Below are 24,894 nucleotides of genomic sequence, written 5' to 3' on the forward strand. Positions count from 1 at the left end.
AATCATGTATGAAATTTTTGAGGTTAGTTTGAATTTTCTGTGTTCTGTCATAAACATTTGTTCAATCTCATTTTAATGTTTGATTATTTAAATGATTAGATTAAATCATGTTGTTTCTAAAATTAGCTATTAGAAAATCTGTTTCTTCCTCACAGTGTATTTTGAGAATTCATCATAGATGTTGTTCTACAACGAAAAATATTAGAGTACGGTTTGCTCCTAGTCCTACAGGTATGTTTCAATGGGTTTTTAATCAAATTCAACGTAAAATCTTTTACAATAAGGTATTTTTATTTCAAAAATAAATTTAATCAATTAAGTTTGTATCACTCAAGAATTTGTAATAATGGGGTATACTCACACTGTAACTGGAATGTTTAGTTTAATAATTTCTGTGTTTTCCTATCTGTATTGTATGATAAATAAGAATAACGACACTTAAATTAATTTATTTCATCAAAAAAAAAAAAATTTTTACAGGCTTGCTACACCTTGGCGGATTAAGGACCGCTCTCTATAATTATTTATTTGCCAAATCCAACCAAGGCACTTTTATTTTGAGGATAGAAGACACTGATCAAACCAGACTTGTGCCCGGTGCCATAGAAAAACTCCAAGAAGATCTTGCCTGGGCTGGTATTCATCCAGATGAAGGGCCAGGATGTTCAAAAGGAACGTGTGGTCCTTACGAGCAGAGCAAAAGAAAAGATCTCTACAAGTGAGTATTACTATGAATAAAATTAATGAATTATTAAACTTTATGATTCACTTCGTTCACTTTTACAATAGAAATTTTAAATTATCTGTAAGTCTAGGCGGGTTTCAGGGCGCTGATCCCCATCTTCAGCAGGCGAGTCCCTTGATACTCATAGAGTACCTTGAGTATTTAGATAATTCAGTTTTCTCCATCCATGACCAGCACTTGCTGGATAGATTGCGTCATTAGGTCAAACTTTATTTATATAAACACAAGATCGAGATAGGTGGCAGTTAATATGAACTTGAAAAACTCCGGATCTCCTCCTCATTCAGGGAGTAAAGCGGCAGGCTCACAAGCTTTGCCCAAAGCATCCTCTCAAATATCTTCACTTCCTGCACACGGAGGCTCATTGGCATCCTGCTGAATTTTTTTTTTTGTGCACTGACAGGAAAACTACTGTGTGACCGTGTGAGTCTTGCATGAGGTAGATCAATGTCAGCCCGTTGTCTAAATACAAAAATACTGGACCAAAAATCAAGTGACGAATCAGTGTGTGATTACATAACCTTACATTTTGGACAACATTAACATTTCATCAAACCTTTTGGAGAGAAATAGTACAGGCTAAGCCTAGTTTTTCCTCCAATATCATAATTGTATTATGATTATAGTGTTTTATACAATAAATGAAATGAAATGCACCTGTCCTCTTTGGAGATAGGTGTGCTGTCCTCTTCTCAACAGTGACAGGTAGCTGAACAGATACTGACTGTGGACTGTCATAATCTTCAGTCTCCTGAAGATCGGCGCACAATGTTCCAGGCCTTTTTCTGCAGGAGCAAAATCCTTCTCCAGCCACCTGCATGACCCCACAGCACAACACCATAGTTGATATGGCTGTGGAAGAGGCCATGGTATGCTGTTACAAGGCACTCCTGGGAAACATGACTTCTCAGCATTTACGCATAATCCTTGCCTGCTGAAGATAGTGCTCAGTGCCCTGAAGCGCGTTCAAATAAGGACCTACATTAATATTCTTGACGTGTTTCAGGGCGTAAAGCCCCATCTTCAGCAGGCAAGCAGTACATTAATTGACCGAGCGAAGTGAGGTCTAAGATTCAAGTCGACGGCTTTGCATTTCTCTTTATGTTTATATGTTGCGCAATTTACAGCGAAAAGCAACAATAGATTCTCATGAAATTTGACAGGTATGTTCCTTTTTGAATTTCTCGTCGACGTATACATAAGGTTTTTTAAAATTTTGCATTTTAAGGATAATACAAAAGGAAAAAGAGTTTCCTTTAAACACCAATATTACCGTAAAAATCAGACTATGGAATCATTCATCATAAATCAGCTGTCTAGTGGACTTATAATACTACCCGTTCAAAAACATCGAACATCTTGAAAATGTATCTTTCCATCAACGTTGGTAGATAGTTGTCTACTAACTTTGTCTTTCCATATGCTGAGACCATGATTGGATTTGGAGTTTGGAGTTATTGATAGAAAACATTTTTCTTTTTTAATCTGACGATTAAAATTGCATCAAATATTATTAAAAAGGAATCGATTTCTAAAATCATGAAAAGTGAGAAATAAAGTTTGTAGGAAATCAGCATTATGGTAGTTTATTTTGTTAATTTCAACACACCGATTTCTCGCCAACACGACAACACAGAATGTTCTCTGATTAGTTTATTGGATTGGCGTATCGACAGCAGCCAGACCTGATAACAGAGCTCACTCTCACATTCCGGGACGACACGTCAAGGTACAATAGGACAGAGAGCTTTATGTTTATCTAGGATTTTTCTAGACATTTTAAATTGATAAATTATTTATTCATTTTTGAGAAAAATCAACAACAGGTCTTACTGAGCGCGAGGTCTACTGCTCACAGAACTACTAGTAATCATGGAGTACCTTTAATAGGGTATTGAGGTACTCCTTGCCTGCTGAAGTTGGGGCTCAGCGCCCTGAAACAAGTCTAGACTTACAAGTATGTTAAAAGTTCCAGTTCAAGTTAGGATGAAAACCATAGGCTTAGAAAAAATCAATGGTTTGTGAAAGAATAACTTAATATCTCAATTTCTTTGATCTTATCTCATTTTTATCTCTCCTGTTGTTCTCAATATAATATTTTCCCATGATTTTGCTTGACTATAGATTACTTTTAACATTTATAGAAAATTGTGAATTTATTAAATTTAAAAGAAAATATTTGAAAGATAAGACGTTGATGTTGTCAATACTACTATATTAAAAATATAGTGGTATATTGACTTCAACGTATTATTCTTTCAATTTAAAATATAGTGGTATTGACAACATCAACATCTTATTCTTCCAATTATGGAGAAATACCTCAACATCTCATACCATACAATCAAATTATGAAAATAAATATTTTTTCATTATTTCCAGACAGGAAACGCAGAAGTTGATAGACTCAGGACATGCCTACTATTGTTTCTGTTCGGAACATAGATTAGGGTTGTTGAGGAAAGAAGCACTGAGAATGAGGCAGGTACCAAAATACGATAATAAGTGCAGAGATCTTACAAAAGATGAAGTGAATCAAAAGCTGAGCAGTGGTGTTGAAGCCTGTGTTCGTTTCAAGGTAATTAAAATTAATTTCTCATTTAACTGAAAATCATGACATTTTATCTCTTTCATCTTGTTTTTATCAACCTAACGTAATGCTGGTTTAGTGGCAGTGCTGTAAAATTAATTAAATAAAAATATAATTAATCAATTAAATTGTATAATTATTAATGCTGTAAATTAATGCGGCTGCCATAATTCATTCGTTAGGAAGTTTACTGCAATTAAACTTGAAAAAAAAAATCCCTGGAAATTTCAGCCTTTTTCTGTCATATACAGGGTTATAAAAAATAGTTTAACTTAATTCTAAGAAAAACCTGATATTTTGTGATTGGTGGAAATCGCTGAAATATTGTTTTTCGGTAATTCTTCAAAATTATATTTTTAATATGTGAATATTTCCTGTTTTAGTTATAATAATGTAAAATATTGCTTCTATGTTCAGTTTTGGAGCATCTAAATTTGAAAATCTACTCTGTGAAAATACTTGATGACTGAAAATTTTGTAAATTGAAGAACGACAAGACTTAACCTATTTTGGACGATGTGTTATCTAAATTTGGAAGAGGAATAGCACAAGGTTACCTTATTTTTCCTCTCCCTATCATTTTAATAATGTAATTATTGTATAAATTAATTTGTATAAAATACTGAAATATTGCAATTATTCAAATGCTAATAAATCCTATTACATTAAGCGAGCAATTTCGGTATATCTGTTTATATTTTATATCTGGTTATTTATGTTCAACGGATCTTAAAAACGGCTCTAACGATTTTCACGAAATTTGGATCATAGTAGGTTTATGATATAAAAATTCGATTGCACTAGGTCTCATCCTTGGGAAAACTCGCTGAACGATATTAAAAGGATAATTCATCCTTGTCTGAAACAGCTGATACTTTCGTCGTCTGTGGAAGATTCCACAAGACGTCATCTTTAAAAAGTGAGCGAGTGATTCTGTGGAAAATCAAAATATCGCATCCCGAAATTCATAAGCTGACGTATAGCCAGCTGTAAAATATAAACACGATCATTTTAGAGAATTGTGTTCTGTTTATCAATAAATTAAAATAACGAGCAAAGCTCGGTGCCCCGATATTTAATCAACATTATTAAACGAAAATCCAAATTAAATGCTGTAATTCACCCCGAAGGCTTCTGCTACTGCAAATATTGACAACCGGGTAAACAAATCGAATTTCCATCTAGCTGTACGTTGTCAATATTTGCAGCAGCAGAAGTCTTCGGGGTGAATTATAGTATTTAATTTGGATTTTCGTTTAATAATAATTATTTTGTCGATTGATTCAATTGTTTGGTACTTTTTCAGTTGGAAGGTGGGGAGCAAACACACTGTGACATGGTGTACGGCAGCGTGAGTCACGACGTGGCCTCCATTGAGAGCGACCCGGTCATCCTGAAGACAGATGGTATGCCCACTTACCACCTGGCCAATGTGGTCGATGACCACCACATGTGTGTCACGCATGTCATGCGTGGGGTCGAGTGGCAGCCTTCCACTGCCAAGCATCTCCTGCTCTACAAGTCAGTTGCATCATAGAGAGAAGATAGCCCATGGTTTATATCCCAAATTTCACTGTTAACTCAAGCCAATCGGCCCGTTCTGTGTACATGGAATGTGTTAAATTGTCCGATTCACAATTTACCAAGTAATAAGTTCCGCGTTCCATGGGAGGAATTTTGAGATTCTGTTCCAGCTCCAAAATCCTGCCCCACAGTCGAAGTGTGGTAAATTGTCCGACCTGGTACAGTTCCAACTATCTGAGCTCTCATTGGTCGATTATTGTAGTCTGCTTGCTTCTCTGCGCGTGCGCTGATAGTTTGTTTACCATAGCATTATAGCATTGAATACATAACCAACAATATGATGTTTGATAACCATTCATTAATAATGAATTTTTCTCGATAGAAAATTTGAGAGTAATGGAATAAAAGAAATTTACACTTTTCTAGACGGTAGGTTTGTAAAACAGAATTTCTTCATTCACACAGCTAGTAAACGGCACATTGACACATTTTAGTGTAAATCAACTTTATATGTGCGCGTCAGAAGCTCTGACATTTAATTATTTAATATTTCACCTGATTTCATATAGAATATGAATGAACACGAGTTTAGATCCAAATGAAAAATAGATTTCTCCAAGAGTGCTTTCTACACAAAGGAAGAGTACATTGATCATTACTCTACATGAATTCTTCTTCTCTTCATGTTTTCTTTGTCGGTGTCTTGTTTTTGTTACTGTAGGCTGAGTCTATTTTGTTTGACCATTTAAATTTTTTGACAAGTTCCAGATCCCCCTGATTAGGTGAGCAGTGGATGCTATTCAGGCTATCTATCTATTGGATTACTCCTAACTGACGAATGAATCATGACAGCCGCATGCAACTATTGCAGCACTGCCATTAAACTTGAAAAAAATTCCCTGGAAATTTCAGACTTTTCCTGTCATATACAGGGTTATAAAAAATAGTGTTGCTTAATTCTAAGAGAAACCTGATATTAATAATTATTATTAAACGAAAATCCTAATTGATTGCTGTAATTCACCCCGAAGACTTCTGCTACTGCAAATATTGACAACACACAGCTAGATGAAATATCCATCTAGCTGTTTACCCTGTTGTCAATATTTGCAGTAGCAGAAGTCTTCACCCCGTTGTAATTCACCCCGAAGACTTCTGCTACTGCAAATATTGACAACAGGGTAAACAGCTAGATGGATATTTCATCTAGCTGTGTGTTGTCAATATTTGCAGTAGCAGAAGTCTTCGGGGTGAATTACAGCATTCATTAGGATTTTCGTTCGATAATTGACCGAACGAAGTGAGCTGTATGTTTTAACTCGGATTTTATTTTGTCTGTATGTATGTAACACATTCACGGACAAACGCGTTGATAGAATTCTACGAGATTTGGCAGGAATATTCCTTTTTCAGCTGCCCGTCGATGTATACACAAGGTTTTTTGAAATTTTACATTTTATGGATAATCCGAGAGGAAAAGGAATTTCCTCTATACTCCGATATCACTATATGTATAATCTACTCTGAAGATAGGATTAATCAGACTATAGAATTATTCATAATCAATCAGCTGACAAGTGGATTATTCATTGCATGCATTACACAGATGTCTGGAGAAGCCGGTGAACAGGTGACACCAGATACTTGTGGATGAGAAAACTGCGTGAGGTCTACTGTTCACAGAACTACTAGTAATATTATTTTGTCGATTGATTCAATTGTTTGGTACTTTTTCAGTTGGAAGGTGGGGAGCAAACACACTGTGACATGGTGTACGGCAGCGTGAGTCACGACGTGGCCTCCATTGAGAGCGACCCGGTCATCCTGAAGACAGATGGTATGCCCACTTACCACCTGGCCAATGTGGTCGATGACCACCACATGTGTGTCACGCATGTCATGCGTGGGGTCGAGTGGCAGCCTTCCACTGCTAAGCATCTCCTGCTCTACAAGTCAGTTTCTCATAGATAATCGATAGTATAAGAACATCATAGATAAAAGATAGAATTATATATATATATACGATAGAATTATATATATATATACAAGATGTCCATTTATTTATTCATAGACAACAGATACAATACAGGTAAAAACAACAGGCAATTACCCAAAACTGCTTAGTTTAGAGGTTAAGTAGAGTTCATGATTCGATTTACATACAATTTCAAGTCTAAAAGATAAGAATATATCCGATGGTATAGGTCGTTTATGTTCCAAACTTCAATGTTAACTCAAGCCGATAGATTTATAGTTTGTGTAAAACAAGTTGAGACGTGGCCCTCCATCCGAAGCAATTACAGGGTTGCCAAATCGTGTAAAATTGCAAGTTCCTCAAATTTTCAATTCAACGTCAGAATTGGATGTACAGTATCATCCCCGATACTGGTTGAAACCTTGTTCTCGTTTTCTCATCTAAATGAATGGATTGTTTTGTTAGAAGATCGTTCAGAAGCTCTAATAAGATGAATTTCCACCAGGTGAGGAATGGGATGTTAGTATAGAGAAAAAACTCCTGGACCTTGTAAAGGATACGGGAGTTGGTTCGCCCAACTAACATACTTTGGGACACACAATATAGTCCAGTCATTATAGACCTTAAAAAGGGGGTGTGCTTGCAATTTATATAGTAGTTCTGGTTTTTTTATATATTATTTGTATACATGAGAGGAGAAGTCCAGAACCAAATTCTGCATGCAAAATTTCCTTGTGCTATGTACAGGGTGGCCCTAAAACCTCGTATTTTCGGTTCATTTTCCAGTTTTCAGCTATTTCCGTGCAAAATATCACTGTGAGGACAATATAGATGGTGAAGATGGTTGAAGCTAAAAATTAGGTGTTTTTCACAATACAAGGAGCATTGTTGTCAGGTGTACCTGGAAATCTATATGAGATAGAGCGCTCTACCTAGTCTCAGATTGTAGAGCACAAAATTATGCCCAGAGGGTTTTTGAATTTTACATCTACATTGTAACAATCGGGATATATTGTTGATCAAATTCTAAATATCATCAAAATTGATTTTTCTTCTAAAATTTTACTCATTTTTAAAAATCATAACTCATTACTCATTGAAGATGGAAATTTCCGAATGATCTCATTTCATTCAGAATTTTTATTTTTTTCATTCATCATAAAAAAGGCGTGAGCAAATTTTTCTGTCCGATTACTGGATTTGGCGGAAATACCTGAAAACTGGAAAATGAATAGGAAACAACGTTGCCGATCCTCAGTCTTGTCAATGCCTTCTATAGACGGTACCTGATACAGGTTTATTGATGTAATATTAACTGGTCATTATCGTTTAGAATAATCAGTTATATTTTATTAAGCATGAACTTATTTTTTTCAATAATTTGATAATGAATTTACATAATTAAGATGGAATATTTTGTGAATTAATTATTAGTTCTACATTGTTAAAAGACGATCTGGCAACAGAGCAAAGCGACAAAGAGATAGCGCTATCCGATTTTTTAAATGATAGACAAGGAAAGCAATACCATTGCTAATCAAACACTGCTATTATACCGTGGACCTCACTATAGATAGTGTAGATAGTTTATATAACTTTTTGGGTAGGGCTACTCTTAATTATCAAGAAATAGAAAATCCGACTACCCACTCTCCATTCACAGACTCAAGTCTTTGTGGACAGTATTCACTGTTAAATATTCAATTGGGTTTTATCAATTTGTATTATGTTTTTGTGAATAAAAAGATATTTGATTTTACCCTTTTATAAAATTTTGTACTCACATGTTTCAACATTAATGATCTGAGTACTCAGTTTTTTTTATTTCTAATTTTTTGATAATTAATAAAGTTTAGATAATAATTAGTTCAGATATTTCTTCACCTTGGAAATTCGTATTAAACTTTTTGAGAGTATCATGTGACTAGTGGTGGGGGATCTTAGAAGCAAGGCCGATGTCTCCGCCCTGTCGGAGAGTTATCACAGGTATTTCCGTAAGAGATGTTTTTGTGACGCGTCACAGTTCTAAATGCAGTATTCCCTAGAGCAACGCAGTGTGACGAGGTCCCATACTTTTTAGAAAACTTGAGATAAATCTTGGGTGTTTAAGTAAAACCACCCTCATTGTTCAACAATACTTCCTACAACATTTGACGCGTCATAGAAATGCCTTTCACAAAAATGCCTGTGACAACTATCCGGCAGGACGGAGACGACTGACTTGCCGTCGGCCTTGTTCCTAAGATACACCCCCAATACCCCCCCCCCCCAACTAGTCTCCTACAGCCGCATCTCTCTAGAATGTACAGTGCTGTCGGAAAATATTCATTGACATCACTTTGCGAACAGATCCTGTATAATATGCTATCTATAATAGTCGATGCTGTAGAACTCTTTATTATCAATGTTTTGTTTTTGTATACATTCCAGTTTGATATGAAGCACGTGAACACACACGCTTGTAAACTGAATTTCAGTCAACTGCCCGAATTTAACAGAGCTGAGTTTTTGAGAGTAATGTCCGAGGAAAAAGGAATGAGTGATATGATTCAGCAGTTGAGGGTTATGCTTCGGCAAAAGTTTCAAGACAGGTAAGGAAGATATTTTCTATAAATACAAATATAAATCTGTGTACCCTTTTCAAATTATCTCCTCACAAAAATAATTAAACTTGAAAAAATTAAGAAAATTTTCTTGAAAATGGCATTATTAGCCGAAACATGTCGTGACGAAAAAAAGAGTAGGTACTCAGATTTATATTCAAAAGTAGCCCTAAAGGAAAAAAGACAATATATTTTCTTTCTGTAGTAACTCATAGTGAAAAACTGAGTTAGCTGGATGAAAAAGTTTAATAGTTTATTTAATATTCAAGCATACTTTTGTTTGTTTGTTCGTTCCAGCGTTTCCATTAGCCTTTCCAAATTCGAAATTGGAAATTTAATTCTGGTCATCTTTCTGCAATTGAAATTCTTTGCTGTTGAAAATATTGTCAGCCATAGTCTTATTTGGATGTTTTAATTACCCACTTACTTGCTCACTTAATTACATACTCATTCTTATTTTTTTATTGTGCAAAATACTACAATCATAATATAATGATGACATTGGAGGAAAAAATAGGCTGAGCCTGTACTATTTCTCTCCAAAAATTTTGATAGAAGTTAATGTTGTCCAAAGTTTGAGGTTATGATATCACACACACACTGCTTTTTCACTTGATTTTTGATACAGGAATTATATTTAAAGATTTTGAATTTTGAAGGTTAATACTTCAAATGAATCACAGAATGTATCACAGTGAATAAAAACTTAATAATTCACTTACTATAGTCTTACTTACTCCCAGGGTCATCTATTTTTGTCGAATTTGACCTCTGTGTCTTTGAAACGGCGTATAGGCAAGGCATGGTTCGAAGGTGATGCTCCTACTTGAAAAAATCATACGCTTCCAAATAATAAGTACCTAGATCCCTAGATGGAGGAAGCTCATTACAGATGTTCGATGTTTTTGAACGGGTAGTATTATATTCTAGTGGCTCTCCGCCGGTAGGCAAAGGCACAGGACCCGGACTGTACCTACTTACTTATTTACTTACTTCCTCACTTACTTACTTATGTAACCAACCCACAATGGGGGTAGAATTAAGAGATCTCTAAATTCTAAAGGGCAAGTCATGGGACTTTATTTAAACAACAAACTTTAGCATTCTATTGAACTTGTAAAATTTTATTAAATGAATTAAACTAATTTAAATTTGGACAATAACAAAAATAATCTAAATCGGTTCATTGCACATTCTAAAAATTCAAGATGACTGCATGTAAGATTTTGCTAAATGCTTATCTGGATTCTAACTGTTCACGAAGGTAGCGTGGACTTTACTCATTTCTCAATTACAAATTTATGATACTAGGGACTCGGTCATTCAAGGGTTTTTAGCATGAGCTAGAAAATATAATGGCACTAACAATCGATCAATTTATAAATCCATTACTATTTAGAAATTTTCACTACACTGATTACTCCCGGATAAATTACTAATTCAAACAAACATTGACATATTCACTTCAAATAATTAATAAACTACTTCAACTTAACTCACGGCGAAAAATAATACATATTAACAAACTTAAACAGCAAACAAATTCAACACACACGTTAATTTTGAGCCCTCGAGGCCCGAGGCTACCTCTGGATTTTTTATGTGAATTCGGCCGCGGCTTGATTGGAACTGAACTATTCCACGCATATTATGTTCCCCTTCCACCAACGAGACAACGGTCCACGTGGAGACGAGCATAATTCCGTGGGAAAGGAAAATAATGCGAGTTTGAAATATTCCCAAATACACGTGTATTTTCCATCGCTAACGGAGATACAGTTCCGTGAGAATACCTCAACCCTGCATAAAATTGGAGTCTTCCCGGACGCAAGTTAGCAAAATCTTAATGTGAGAAAATTATTTTTCAACAGAAAAATTAATTTCTCACGATAAAAATTTACACACAAAATTCAGCTACAAGATCACTAAAGTCTCATTGTTGAAGTCCTAATTCTACACTCTTCGAATGAACCCATACTAAATTTATCTCTATGAAAACACAAACCCATAATTAATTAATTTATTTCAATATTATCACCATCACACTTACTCACTTACTTACGTACTCATCTACTTACTTACTTACTTACTTACTTACTTACTTACTTACTTACTTACTTACTTACTTACTACTTACTACTTACTCCCAGGGCCATCTATTTTTTTGAAGTGTCTAATTTGGCCGCACCAATAAAAACCACCTGGTGAACCTATCCTGAGCATCTTCTGAATTTGTTTCAGTAACGCTTGTGAACTGGATCTGGATAACGAGGAGTATTTGAAGTCGATGCTCGAATGGAGTTTCACAAGGATCACGCGTTTCAGAGAGCTCATCGAGCCTCAAATGATGTTTCTATGGATGCAACCGACACTCGAACAACTTCACAATGCTGTCAATCCTAATCAGAAAGGTATACATGATTTGAATTATTTATTTTATAAATTATACATTATTTATAGTTTAGTTTCAAACTTTGGAACTATAATGAGGTCTACGTTATAATGGCAGTGTTTGATTAGCAATGGTATTGCTATCCTTGTTTATCAGTCAACAAAACGGATAGCAATATCTCTTTCTCGCTTTGTTCTGTTGCCAGATCGTCTTTCAACAATGTAGAATTAGTAATTAATCAACAAAATATTCCATCTTAATTATGGAATTATTGAAAAATATAATTTCTTGCTTAATAAAATATAATTGATTATTTTAAACGAGAATGAACAGTTAATATTACATCAATGAACCTGTATCAGATACCGTTTATAGAAGGCATTGACAAGACAGAGGTTCGGCAATGCTGTTCGCTTATCTTTCTCCACTGCTATTATAACGTGGACCTCACTATATCATTAAGGATAAATAAATTTGAATTTGAAATTTACAATTCGTTAATTATTTATTCAATACAGAATTATCTTGGATTTTATGAAACAGGAGCAGAAAGACCGATTCACAGTAGCTGCTTGAAATCTTTGAGAGTAGCAAATGAATACTGAACTAAATAATCGCAGTACTTGATTCAGTGTGATTGAAAGCACTGTGAAATGGTATTTCGAGCCCAGAAATTAACATCGGATAGATCATTGCCTCTAATTATCACACTCTAAATAAAATTATAACAAGTGTTTTGGGCGAAGTTGAGTGGATATGAGTTGAAACGTTTATACGCACACAAGCGCAAACGTTTTGTTATAGTTTTCTCACATTTTGATGAACAAACCATGGTTTCAGATAATAATGAGTAACACAGATGGAGGCCCGACTGCACAAAAACCGGTTAAATTTTAACCGTGATTAATTTTACGAGAACTAATCAGAGAAGGCCTTTTTGATAAGACGACTTTTATGATTGGTTATCTTTGAATTAATCACGATTAAAATTTAACCGGCTTTTGTGCAACCGGCACAAGGTCTGGCAGGTTTTTCCATGAAACCAGGTACTGTTTGTAAAAAATGTTGAATCAAATAGTGTTTTACAACATTTAGTTTGTTCTTATTAATTTGATAAGATATGACTCAATTGCTTGGTTAACCTTATCTACATATTTTCTATTTTAAACCTTTGTATATGAATTATTTTGTCATTAAAAAAAATAAAATTTTCTGTATTTGATTATTTTTATTAATTTTGTATTCTGATTTAGTATTCTGCAGATTTTTATTGCTGGATATTTATGTTTGTAGCAAGCGCAAACGTTTTTTATAGTTTTCTCACATTTTGATGAACAAACCATAGATGGTTTGCTTCAAATGATAATGAGTAACACAGATAAGGTGTGGTTGATAATTATGTTTGTAGAGTTATTGAATTTAAAGTTTCGTTGAGTTTGCTAAAGGCTTTCTTTTGATTTGTGTTTCAGATTCACTGCATGAATTAGTGAACGGTATTTCCGAATTGAAAGAATACAGTGAGGATAATTTAAAAACCTTGATCAGTGAAATTACCAAAAGTAAAGACTTGAAGTACAATCATTTTATGAAAACGTTGAGGTTGTGCTTGACAGGTCTGAAGGTAAGTCACATCTCACCTCTTTCTTCAAAACACTAAGGTCCGATTTCCGAGAACGGGATTTGGTTAAGTCCTAGACTTTAAACAGCTGGAGTCAGAAAATTGGCTTTCCGATACGGGGCGTAGTCGTAGTCATTGTCATAGTCACGTTTGAATTAAATTTCAAAAAACTAGAAACTTAAACACAAAATAAAATAAAGAGAAAATAGAGTAAAGTTTCAGCTATTTTGAGTTATTTAGAAATGTTTAATTTCGTCAAGGAAAAAATTTTTAAATTATAGAAATGAGAAAATTAAAACTGCGACTACTGTTTTAAAAACTGCGACCACTCCCCGTTTTGGAAAGCTAATTTTCTGACTCCAGCTGTTTTAAGTCTAGGACTTAGCCAAATCCCGAGCTCGGAAACCGGCCCTAAGTTTCAACCAGTTTTATTATTCTTATTTTCTGAAATCATTATTACTTGTTCTAGTGCTCAAACACTTTGTGTTTGATGTTTCAAAGCGGCTTATAGACAGGAATGTAGGGATTGATTATAGAGTAGGATTGTTACTGGCGGAAATTGCTTTTCATTACGTCACTTCTCATCAATTTTCATTCAACAAACATCTGTCTAAAATGTTTTTTGATAAGACGGCTACTCTGATTGGTTCTCGTGGAATTAATCACGCTTAATATTCAACAGGCTGTTGTGCAACCGGCACAAACACAGGAAGTAAGCAGGTAGAAGTGAAACGATCTCACCCTTTCACAGTTAACAAAATCATCATTCCTCCTTATCTGCTTGTTCACTCTCCACTGTCAAAATAATTATGATTGAGGAGAGAAATAGATTGCAATAAGATTGCAATGTAAATTTGACAATTCACTCACTTTTTATCGTTGACTGACTCTATTTTCAATTGAATTATTGTCCTACAGGTAGGCCCAGGAGTGATTGAAGTAATGACATTTGGGAAAAGATTGTGTATTAAGAAGACTTAGGAGATCGCTGAAACTTGGAGAAGAGAGCGTTAAACAAGGAAAAAGTTGGTAAATTGAAAAAATTGGAAGTAGGCCTATTTTTTGAGTTTTTCAACACTCACTGAGGGTTAAACCACATAAGGCGTTTTTAAACAAGTCGGCAGGGCAGGAAGCTCCGATTGATCTTCATATCATCACCTAGGCTTAAAATACTTTTAGAAAGTTGCCTTGTAAAATAATAAATAAATAAATAATTGGCTGATTATCAGGTGATCCCGAAAGCCAACCCATTGGTTTCGGGATTCCCGAAAGCTGATTAGGTTGACTCTCCGGAATCAGCTGATAATCAGCTAATCGGAGACTTCCTGCCCTGCTGAATTGTCTGAAGAAACGCCTCATGTGGTTTGGCCCTAATTGTGAATGTATTCACAGACCTTTCCTGGTTATAGCACTCTAATAGACCTCAAATGTATTTGTGTTTTTTTTCATGTTGTATTTTTTGTGTATGTGAATAAATTGAAATTGAAAATTAGACACTCACACACTACAAGTCTACAACTACATCAATCATACTTTTGTATAATATGACTCTCTAGACAATTATTGTAGTAGCTCACACTTCCAGCTATATTGTAGACCTGCTCTGTAAATAATTGAAATTAAAAATATTACAACATATTGTAGCTCCTTTATCATTTAATCCTCAACTTGGCATCCAATTAATTTCCACTGTGATGTATCATCATTATTGTAACTATTGTGTTGGATTGAAAAAAAAATGTGATCATTATTGTACATAATATTTCAATAAACATCTTTTCATAGATTTTTCCTACTATTTGCATTTTTCAGGAGAACTGTTAACACTATTGTAGCCAACTACAGGCTTCGCTTTTTATGATCCAGTTAAGGAACTGGAATAACCAACCGGCTTTTTAAAAAGAATTATTTATTTCAACATACTAATACATCTAATACATGGTTATAAGCGATGTACGCTCTACGAGCTCTGGCAACAGACTGACTCGAAAAAGCAACTAAACTAATGGCTAGTAAATAACAATGCATAGCTACATCAGCATTATAAAGGGGGTTACCAAATGTAACTCCTCCCCCCCAAGTGTGAAGCTGCCCTCAGCTTCAAAAATAAAATAGTATTAAGTCCAAGTACAAAAATTAAGTATTAGTTACATGGCAATCTTGGATACATTTGTTGGGAATCGGTATTAACAATATCGTTATCCACGCCAGAATTACAATTATTTGAGTTAGAAATGGACAGTTTTTGCCAAATTATTTTAATAAAAATGAATATCAATAAAATTACAACCAAAATAAATAATATAGTAATTACAACAATATAGATGATTCTATTGTCTTGTAGAGGTAATTCATCAATAATATCAAGTTGTTGAAATTTTATGTTTGCAGTATGTACTTCATCAAAACTAAAATTAGAAATCTTCTTATTTTCTATAAGTTTAGTTGGCACAATAACTTCATTTTCCCAAAATATGTTTGGTCTGTAATATCCAATTAAAGTCTCTGAGTTATCAATTTTTAACAATTTAGTTTTTCTGTTTGGAAAGAGAGTAACATTTTTCTTCTTGGCAGAACTGTAAATTATACATGAACTTACATTAAATAATATAAAACTATCAATTATGTTAATATATTTCACTAAAGAAGATCCATCTTTTAAAACTAATTTATTACATCCATTTAAATCTCTATCATCTAACAATTGTTCAATACATAAATTTTCAATACGACTTATATTACTACAATAATAATTATCATTGATAAGTTCGCAAGTTCCAAAAATAATTTATCATTACGGAGTACAAAAGAAGGATGTACAATTGTTGTTACAATTTCATTTTCTTGAATGACAGGATATGACAACAGGAAAAATGTTTCATAAATTGCCGACTGTAGCGGTACTTCAATGAAATAAGAAATGTGGTCTTTAAACATTGCACAATGGACTTTGCTGAGTTTCCATATTACACTGACATCGTTTGAAATGAAGCTAAAATTCGAATTTCGGTGCATGAGAAAAAGTTCATCGTGAGAAATAATAGTCGAGTGGAGTACATTCAATTTACAAAATTCTAAGCTTGTTACAATATCAGAAATTTTATTATTTAAAAGCAAGAGAGAGTCAAATAACAATGAGGATTGCTGATTAAGTTCGATTCTGTTTGATTCATTATACAATGAATTAAAGTAATTACTGATTTTCATATTATTTGATCGTATTGTTTTCATTTCATTGTTGAATTCCTCCATTAATTATGATTAACAGCAAATTGTTTTTCTACATTATTACTAAGATGGTATTCGTTTGATTGCACAGTTTGTAAAATTTTATCATATCGTTCCTTATCGTTAGCGTCCATATTACCAGTGAGCCAAGAAAGTGCAGATCCTACACTATTAAAAAGGCCTCGTTTTTGTCTATAATTAATTGATTGGATTTGATTTAATTTACTCTTCGTATACTTTAATTTAATTTCATGATGCTTAGGCGACTCTTATCAATATCCTTATTAGCTAAAAAATCAATAAATGTTTCTATATTACTTAATTCTAATCTTAAATAGCTAGTACTTATTTTATGAACATATGTGTATGTCGTGTTAACAATAAAGGAGTTCTGAATTTTAATGGGAGCAACACCGGAGGATTTGCTCAGATCAATCATTTCATAAGGTGCTGCTGGGGCCAGCAACAGGAGAAGTAGGATTGGTATCATCGTGTCCTGTAACACATAAGTTCTTTCGTTTCACCAGTTTTTTGGGGCGTTTCATTCTATTGGGGTGTACTTTAAATGGGCGTTTCTGATTGCTCGAGGGTTCGTAGCTAGTTTATCGTCTTTACTGTAGTTTACTTTGAAGAATTTCGGTTTAGTTTTTTTGTTAAAAGTTGTTTTAATGTAAGGTTCTTTTTCAATTTCTACATCCTTTTCACGATTGACATTCAGTTGTTCAGTGCGTGTTTGTTTTTCGGATTCAATTTTATTCTTTATCAACTTGTGAACTAAGTTCATTCTTTCTAAATATTGGTGAGACTGTTGTTCTGTCACCAATCTTTCCGTAACTCTGTTAACAAAAGGATTGTTTGATATGCCATAAGTTATTTCCATGGGAGTCATTTTCAGAGTTGAGTTGAGCGTATTATTAAATGCTATAACTGCTAGTTTCATGTTTGTTTCTGTTGAATTGTTTTTATTCTCCAATTGAATTGCATTTAGGATTTCGATAAGCGTAGAATGAGCTCTTTCAATTAAGCCCTGAGAGTCTGGGTGTCCAGGAGTGACATAGTATGCTTCAACACCGTACAATCTCAAAAAGTCGCGTAAACCTGCATTGTCAAACTCACGGCCGTTGTCCATTTGTATAATTTTGGGTAGGGGAAAAGATGAAAAATAATCATTCAGGCGTTCTTGAATATCGATTTGGTTCAAACTTTTTAGGGGATGGACTGTTAATCGTTTGGAAAAACAATCAATCATTGTCAAAAACTTTATTTTATCGTATTGGAAACAGTCAATTTGTAGTTTTTCAAATGGTTTATCTGGAGTAGGAGTGACTTTATATGTGACTCTAACAGGTTGTCTATCATACTTTACTTTCAGGCATACAGCACACTTGTTAATGTAATCTTACGTCTCGTAGCATTGATGGCCAGTAATATCTTCTTCTTACCTGATTATACGTTTCATTGATACCTCTGTGGTACGTCTTTCCTTCATGGTGATTTGAAATTATCTGTTTTTGTTCATCAGTATCCACTATATCTAAATTCATTTTCTTATACCTTTTCAGTTTTATCGAATCGAACGTTTCTAATAACACATTTTTAAAATTGTTGAAAATTTTCTCGTACTCATCATACAAAACACCTTCTCGCGAACAGAAAACTCCATATACTGTTTTTGGTTTCAAAAACTCAATACATTTATTTTTCATGTCATCATAATCGTTAGCGTTCCTAAAATAAATGGTCAATCGTCTTTTACCAAAAATTTTTCTTAATTGAGGGGCTTGGTCACCTCTTTCAAGAATAAGTTGGTTATGCTCAATATTAAGCAACTTATCATCATCAGCTATAACTACCTGTTCATTTGAGCTTTCTTGCGAGTGTATCGTAGCTAAGCTGCGATTATCGTTCTCGGCTTCTTGTTCGTCATCATTATTATCATTACTCACGATATTCTCACGATCAATGTCATCATAAGCATTATTATTTACAAAGTTTCCTTGATTAGCATTATTTACTAAGTTATCATTACCAGTATTATCATTCCGCTCGCCTAATGTACCTATTCGTTGAAAAAAATCTTCGTAGGTACTACTATCTATCGAGGGTACGTCAGTGTTAGTATTGAACCTTATCAAATCGTCTATACTTATATCATCATATTCGTGGGGGTCATCACTAGTATTCTCCAAACCTTGAAAATCATTCACAAAACCTCGAAAACCATCCTCGAAACCTCGAAAACCATTCTCTTCATTTTCCATCATAGTGACGTCATAAGGACGGGACAAAGCATCCGCTACAAAGTTGGTTTTCCCTTTTATGTAGGTAATGTCAAAATCGAATTCTTCTAACAAAAGTTTCCATCTTATCAATTTGGAATTTGGCTCTTTAATACTATGAAGCCATTGGAGAGGTTTGTGATCAGTCTGAATTAAAAACTTACGTCCATATAAGTAGGGCCTAAAATATTTACAACACCACACAATAGCCAATAGTTCTTTTTCTATGGTTGAAAGATTGATCTCATTTTTGTTCAATGTCCTTGAAGCATAGGCAACAGGTAGATCTTTACCATTGAAAATCTGTGAAAGCACTCCTCCAATAGCAAAATTGCTAGCGTCAGTAGTAACTATGAATTGTTTAGAAAAATCGGGTAACTGCAATATTGGACTGTTTTGTAGCATTGTTTTCAGTTTTTCAAATGCATTAACGTACTCCTTATTAGAAATGTCAACCTTGACATCTTTTTTCAAAGCTTGAGTCAGAGGCTTAGCGATTTTTGCATAGTTTTTGATCATTTTTCTGTAGTAACCAGTTAATCCTAAAAATTGTTTTATTTGTTTTTCGGTTTTGGGAATCGGGAAGTCTTTGATTGCTTTCAATTTGGCGGGATTTGGTTGAATTCCTTCTTCTGAGATTTCATGTCCTAGGTACAACAATTCTCTTTTGAAAAATTCAGTTTTATCGAGCTGTATTTTAAGATTGTGTTCTTTCAATTTTTTGAAAACGGATCTCAAATGTTTCAAATGCTCCTCTAAATTGTCAGAGAATACAATTATGTCGTCCATATACACTAAAACATTCGGCATTCTAGCAAATAGTATGTTCATATTACGCTGAAAAAATGGGGTTTGCATTTTTCAATCCAAAGGGAAGCCTTAGAAATTCGAAGTGGCCGTCTTCTGTTGAAAAAGCTGTTTTTGGGACAGACTCTGGGTCCATTTCAATCTGATGGAAACCAGAATATAAATCTATCGTCGAGAAATACGTAGCTCGTCCTATTTTTCAAATAGATCTTCAATATTTGGTAGAGGATATTTGTCAGCTATAGTTTTTTCATTGAGTTTTCTGTAATCGATTACCATTCTAATTTTCTTTTGACCAGAAGCATCCATTTTCTTGGGAACTACCCATATTGGAGAGTTGTATGGGGAGTTTGAGGGTTGAATTATTTTGTTCTTTAGCAACTTTTCTATCTCAATTTGAACGTCTTTCTTGAAAATTTGAGGGTACCTATAATTTCTTGTGTATACAGGATTGTCATCAACTGTGTTGATTTTGTGTTTGAGTAAGTTCGTCGACCCTAGAGGGATATTTTCAAGTTTGATTATTTCGGGAAATTTAATTACTAAATCAAATATCTCCCTTTTCTCTTCATCATTCATATGATCTGTACGCAAAGTTTCAAAAATCAAATTCTTCACTAATGCAAAATGTTCGGGACTCTCGGTCACTGATTCATTAGTTGGCTCATAAATAGTTTCTATCTCATCTATTTCCATGGGTTCAGGACTGATGGTCATGAGTTCATGAGAAAACGCTAGACATGTACATTCATCATTAACTATATCTACTATACCTTCTTCAATACTAAATTTATCATTTGTTACAGGTTTAAGCAATCCTCGTCCTACATTGGGAATAGACCTAACTGGGACAGTTATCACATTAAAACCTGGTTTCAATTCAATTTCGTTACTACTAGAATTCATTACAAATAATAATTTTTTCGATCCATTATCATAATCTAACGTCTTATCCTTGAAATTAACATTGGCATTGAGTACACTTAGAGTTTCATGTCCTAATAAAATGTCATACTTCTTAGAAAATTCAAATAAATACATCTTAATTCTAGCACACATTGGAAACACTTGTGACGAGTTCATAAAATATACTCATCTCCTTTTCTTTCACCAGCAGGTGTCTTCACGATAAATTCTTCCTTAAATCTAGTCACATCAGGTGGTACAATAGCGGGATTTATATAGTTCTTCACTGATCCAGTGTCAACAAGCCATTTTAGATTAGAATCATCGACAAAGTACGGGAGGGATTTGTTGATAATCTTCAACTCGAACTGATTGGCGGGTCCCCCGAAGGAGCTGGGCCTAATCCTAAAAAACGGTCTGCCAATTCGTTTACAGCTGAAGTGAGAGAATCGATTTGAGTTTGCATAGATTGAACGAAACTAGTTTCATCAAGTGGAGTGACATTTACGTTAGATTCGTCAATGCAATTTCCTTCCATAATGAACATCGTGGAACGAATTGTTCCGTGCAGAGTTGTTACTACGATTGGTTGAAACAGTACGCATTGAGACAGTATTTTGAGAATTCCAATTTGGAGACTGTCGAACGTTTTGTGCACCGCCTTGGAAATTACGAAAGTTACTGTTGAAGGATTTTGGTTGGACAGTTTGAAATTGAGACTGCTGAAATCTTGCGTTAAATGGTACTAGATTCTGTTGAGGCTGTTGAGATTGGATTTGTGGAGGTTGTTGGAATTGGTTGTGTTGAAACCTATATTGGTTAAAAGGAGCAAAAGTTTGCTTGAAGGGTTGTTGGAAACTTCGAGGTGAATACTGCCTGAATTGGGGAAACACTGATCGCGGTTGAAAGAAGTTACGCTGCCGAAATTGAGGATTGATAACTGCATTATCAGACACAGATTCCGTAAGTTTCAATTGATTTAGCACAATACTGCAATCACTGCGAAGGGTGTCGCGGGCTTCGTCCAAGTTCTTAAGCTTGTAGACTTGGAGATGAGCTCCGAGTGTTGGATGAACACCGTGAATAAGTGTCCTTACAAGTGTCATGTCAAGTTGTTCAAGAAGGTTTTTGAGTAAGTCGCCGGATACACCGTCTAATTTGTAGCGAGTAACTACCCTGGTTCGTTTTTCGTTTAGTCTGTCAAGAAAGTCAAGGGGATGTTCATGTTGAAAAGTTTTCATGATAGCAATCTCTGCTATGAGGTCTGGAACAGTACGTTTATCGGAAAAGTGTTTCTTTATGAGTTGAATAAGTTCGATTACATTGGAGCACTCACTATTTTGAACTACGCTATCAGCTGTGCCTTCTAAGTTGTGAAGTGCAGCGGTATACAAAAGCCAGTGGTTCTGGTCACGTTGAGTTTTTTCGATAGCATCATTACAGTAAAGTCTGAAAAGTTCTTCAATGGATCTGAGAAATTTGGGAATTTTATCAGGTGTCCCATCGAACTTGGGAATAAAGTCCAACAGATGTTTGGGGATAGTTGCCATAGTGGAAGAGTCTAATTTGGAGGGCTTGATGAGTTGATTTGAAGCAGAAGAAAGTGAAGCTGAGGTAGAAGAATTCATTCGTTACTTACAGTAGCAGCAATGGTAAGAACTGGATTTACTTCCGGTTGTTGGATGAAAGCGTTCCGGAAGGAGTCTGCCAGTGTGGTTGCCAAGATGAAAGGAGTCCGGTGGCGTGGTTATCCCGTGTAGAAGTTCCGTTGAAGTTGAAGGTTCACCTCACTTAGTCCTCCGATAGGTTCCTTTTCAAAGTCGAAATAAGCGATCGCGACACGAATCGGAAAACTAATATTGTCAAACGAACAACATCGGAAAACTGCGCGAGGGTGGTTCGGGCGCCAGTTAAGGAACTGGAATAACCAACCGGCTTTTTAAAAAGAATTATTTATTTCAACATACTAATACATCTAATACATGGTTATAAGCGATGTACGCTCTACGAGCTCTGGCAACAGACTGACTCGAAAAAGCAACTAAACTAATGGCTAGTAAATAACAATGCATAGCTACATCAGCATTATAAAGGGGGTTACCAAATGTAACTATAGTCACGTTTGAATTAAATTTCAAAAAACTAGAAACTTAAACACAAAATAAAATAAAGAGAAAATAGAGTAAAGTTTCAGCTATTTTGAGTTATTTAGAAATCTTTAATTTCGTCAAGAAAAACATTTTTAAATTATAGAAATGAGAAAATTAAAACTGCGACTACTGTTTTAAAAACTGCGACCACTCCCCGTTTTGGAAAGCTAATTTTCTGACTCCAGCTGTTTTAAGTCTAGGACTTAGCCAAATCCCGAGCTCGGAAACCGGCCCTAAGTTTCAACCAGTTTTATTATTCTATTTTCCTGAAATCATTATTACTTGTTCTAGTGCTCAAACACTTTTGTGTTTGATGTTTCAAAGCGGCTTATAGACAGGGAATGTAGGGATTGATTATAGAGTAGGATTGTTACTGGCGGAAATTGCTTTTCATTACGTCACTTCTCATCAATTTTCATTCAACAAACATCTGTCTAAAATGTTTTTTGATAAGACGGCTTCTCTGATTGGTTCTCGTGGAATTAATCACGCTTAATATTCAACAGGCTGTTGTGCAACCGGCACAAACACTGGAAGTAAGCAGGTAGAAGTGAAACGATCTCACCCTTTCACAGTTAACAAAATCATCATTCCTCCTTTATCTGCTTGTTCACTCTCCACTGTCAAAATAATTATGATTGAGGAGAGAAATAGATTGCAATAAGATTGCAATGTAAATTTGACAATTCACTCACTTTTTATCGTTGACTGACTCTATTTTCAATTGAATTATTGTCCTACAGGTAGGCCCAGGAGTGATTGAAGTAATGACAGTTTTGGGAAAAGATTGTGTATTAAGAAGACTTAGGAGATCGCTGAAACTTGGAGAAGAGAGCGTTCAACAAGGAAAAAGTTTGGTAAATTGAAAAAATTGGAAGTAGGCCTATTTTTTGAGTTTTTCAACACTCACTGAGGGTTAAACCACATAAGGCGTTTTTGAAACAAGTCGGCAGGGCAGGAAGCTCTCCGATTGATCTTCATCATCATCACCTAGGCTTAAAATACTTTTAGAAAGTTGCCTTTGTAAAATAATAAATAAATAAATAATTGGCTGATTATCAGGTGATTCCCGAAAGCCAACCCATTGGGTTTCGGGATTCCCGAAAGCTGATTGGGTTGGCTTTCGGGAATCAGCTGATAATCAGCTAATCGGAGAGCTTTCTGCCCTGTCGACTCGTCTGAAAAAACGCCTCATGTAGTTTGACCCTAATTGTGAATGTATTTACAGACCTTTTCCTGGGTATAGCACTCTAATAGACCTCAAATGTATGTTGTTTTTTCATGTTGTATTTTTTGTGTATTGTGAATAAATTGAAATTGAAAATTAGACACTCACACACTACAAGTCTACAACTACATCAATCATACTTTTGTATAATATGACTCTCTAGACAATTATTGTAGTAGCTCAACACTTCCAGCTATATTGTAGACCTGCTCTGTAAATAATTGAAATTAAAAATATTACAACATATTCTAGCTCCTTTATCATTTAATCCTTAACTTGGCATCCAATTAATTTCCACTGTGATGTATCATCATTATTGTAACCTATTGTGTTGGATTGAAAGAATAAATGTGATCATTATTGGGTACAGTAATTATTTCAAGAAACATATTTCATAGATTTTTCCTACTATCTGTATTTTTCAGGAGAACTGTTAACACTATTGTAGCTAACTACAGGCTTCGCTTTTTATGAAGATTTGAAAGAATGTAATAAGAAAATAAGAAGAGAACTTGGTTTGATCAATATTGAAAAAATACGACTTTGATTCACTTATGAACACATATCTATATTTTCAGAATAATTATTGGTAAGTTATGTGAGGATAATTATTCAATGTAGTTCATTATTAGAAAGATTTTGGGATTGGTTAACAGTAGTGTATTTAGTAATACTCTCTTCTTAATTCTATGTTTAACAAGGAAGTAGAAATTTAATATAGATTAATGTTTAACAGAAGAAACAATACAAATCTTTAAGGTAATCTTTAAAGTTTTATTTTTCATTCTTAATTTCTTGTTTTATGTGTCGTAATAATTATACAAGTTATCTGGTGAAGACAAAATGTCT

At 34.5% G+C, this 24,894-nt stretch overlaps 1 protein-coding gene across 1 annotated transcript; it reads left to right on the top strand.

The window, feature by feature from the left end:
- Positions 1-9: 9 nt before the first annotated feature.
- Positions 10-24,656, top strand: LOC111054993 (probable glutamate--tRNA ligase, mitochondrial). Its single transcript, XM_039440363.1, has 11 exons — positions 10-231; positions 481-718; positions 3,128-3,323; positions 4,642-4,860; positions 6,597-6,811; positions 7,300-7,339; positions 9,184-9,425; positions 11,679-11,848; positions 13,299-13,450; positions 23,561-23,674; positions 24,471-24,656. Exons 1-11 carry the CDS (start codon positions 108-110, stop codon positions 24,480-24,482), a joined length of 1,722 nt encoding a protein of 573 aa, XP_039296297.1. The 5' UTR covers positions 10-107; the 3' UTR covers positions 24,483-24,656.
- Positions 24,657-24,894: the final 238 nt, after the last annotated feature.

The sequence above is a fragment of the Nilaparvata lugens genome, chromosome 13, assembly GCF_014356525.2.
Source record: "Nilaparvata lugens isolate BPH chromosome 13, ASM1435652v1, whole genome shotgun sequence".
NCBI lineage: Eukaryota > Metazoa > Arthropoda > Insecta > Hemiptera > Delphacidae > Nilaparvata > Nilaparvata lugens.

Excerpts from the sequence above, each read along its gene's own strand:
- LOC111054993 (XM_039440363.1), top strand. The coding sequence starts at position 108 with ATGTTGTTTCTAAAATTAGCTATTAGAAAATCTGTTTCTTCCTCACAG. Across the intron at positions 6,812-7,299 it reads AAGCATCTCCTGCTCTACAA|AAGATCGTTCAGAAGCTCTA; the intron begins GTCAGTTTCTCA and ends TTGTTTTGTTAG. Across the intron at positions 13,451-23,560 it reads TGTGCTTGACAGGTCTGAAG|GTAGGCCCAGGAGTGATTGA; the intron begins GTAAGTCACATC and ends ATTGTCCTACAG.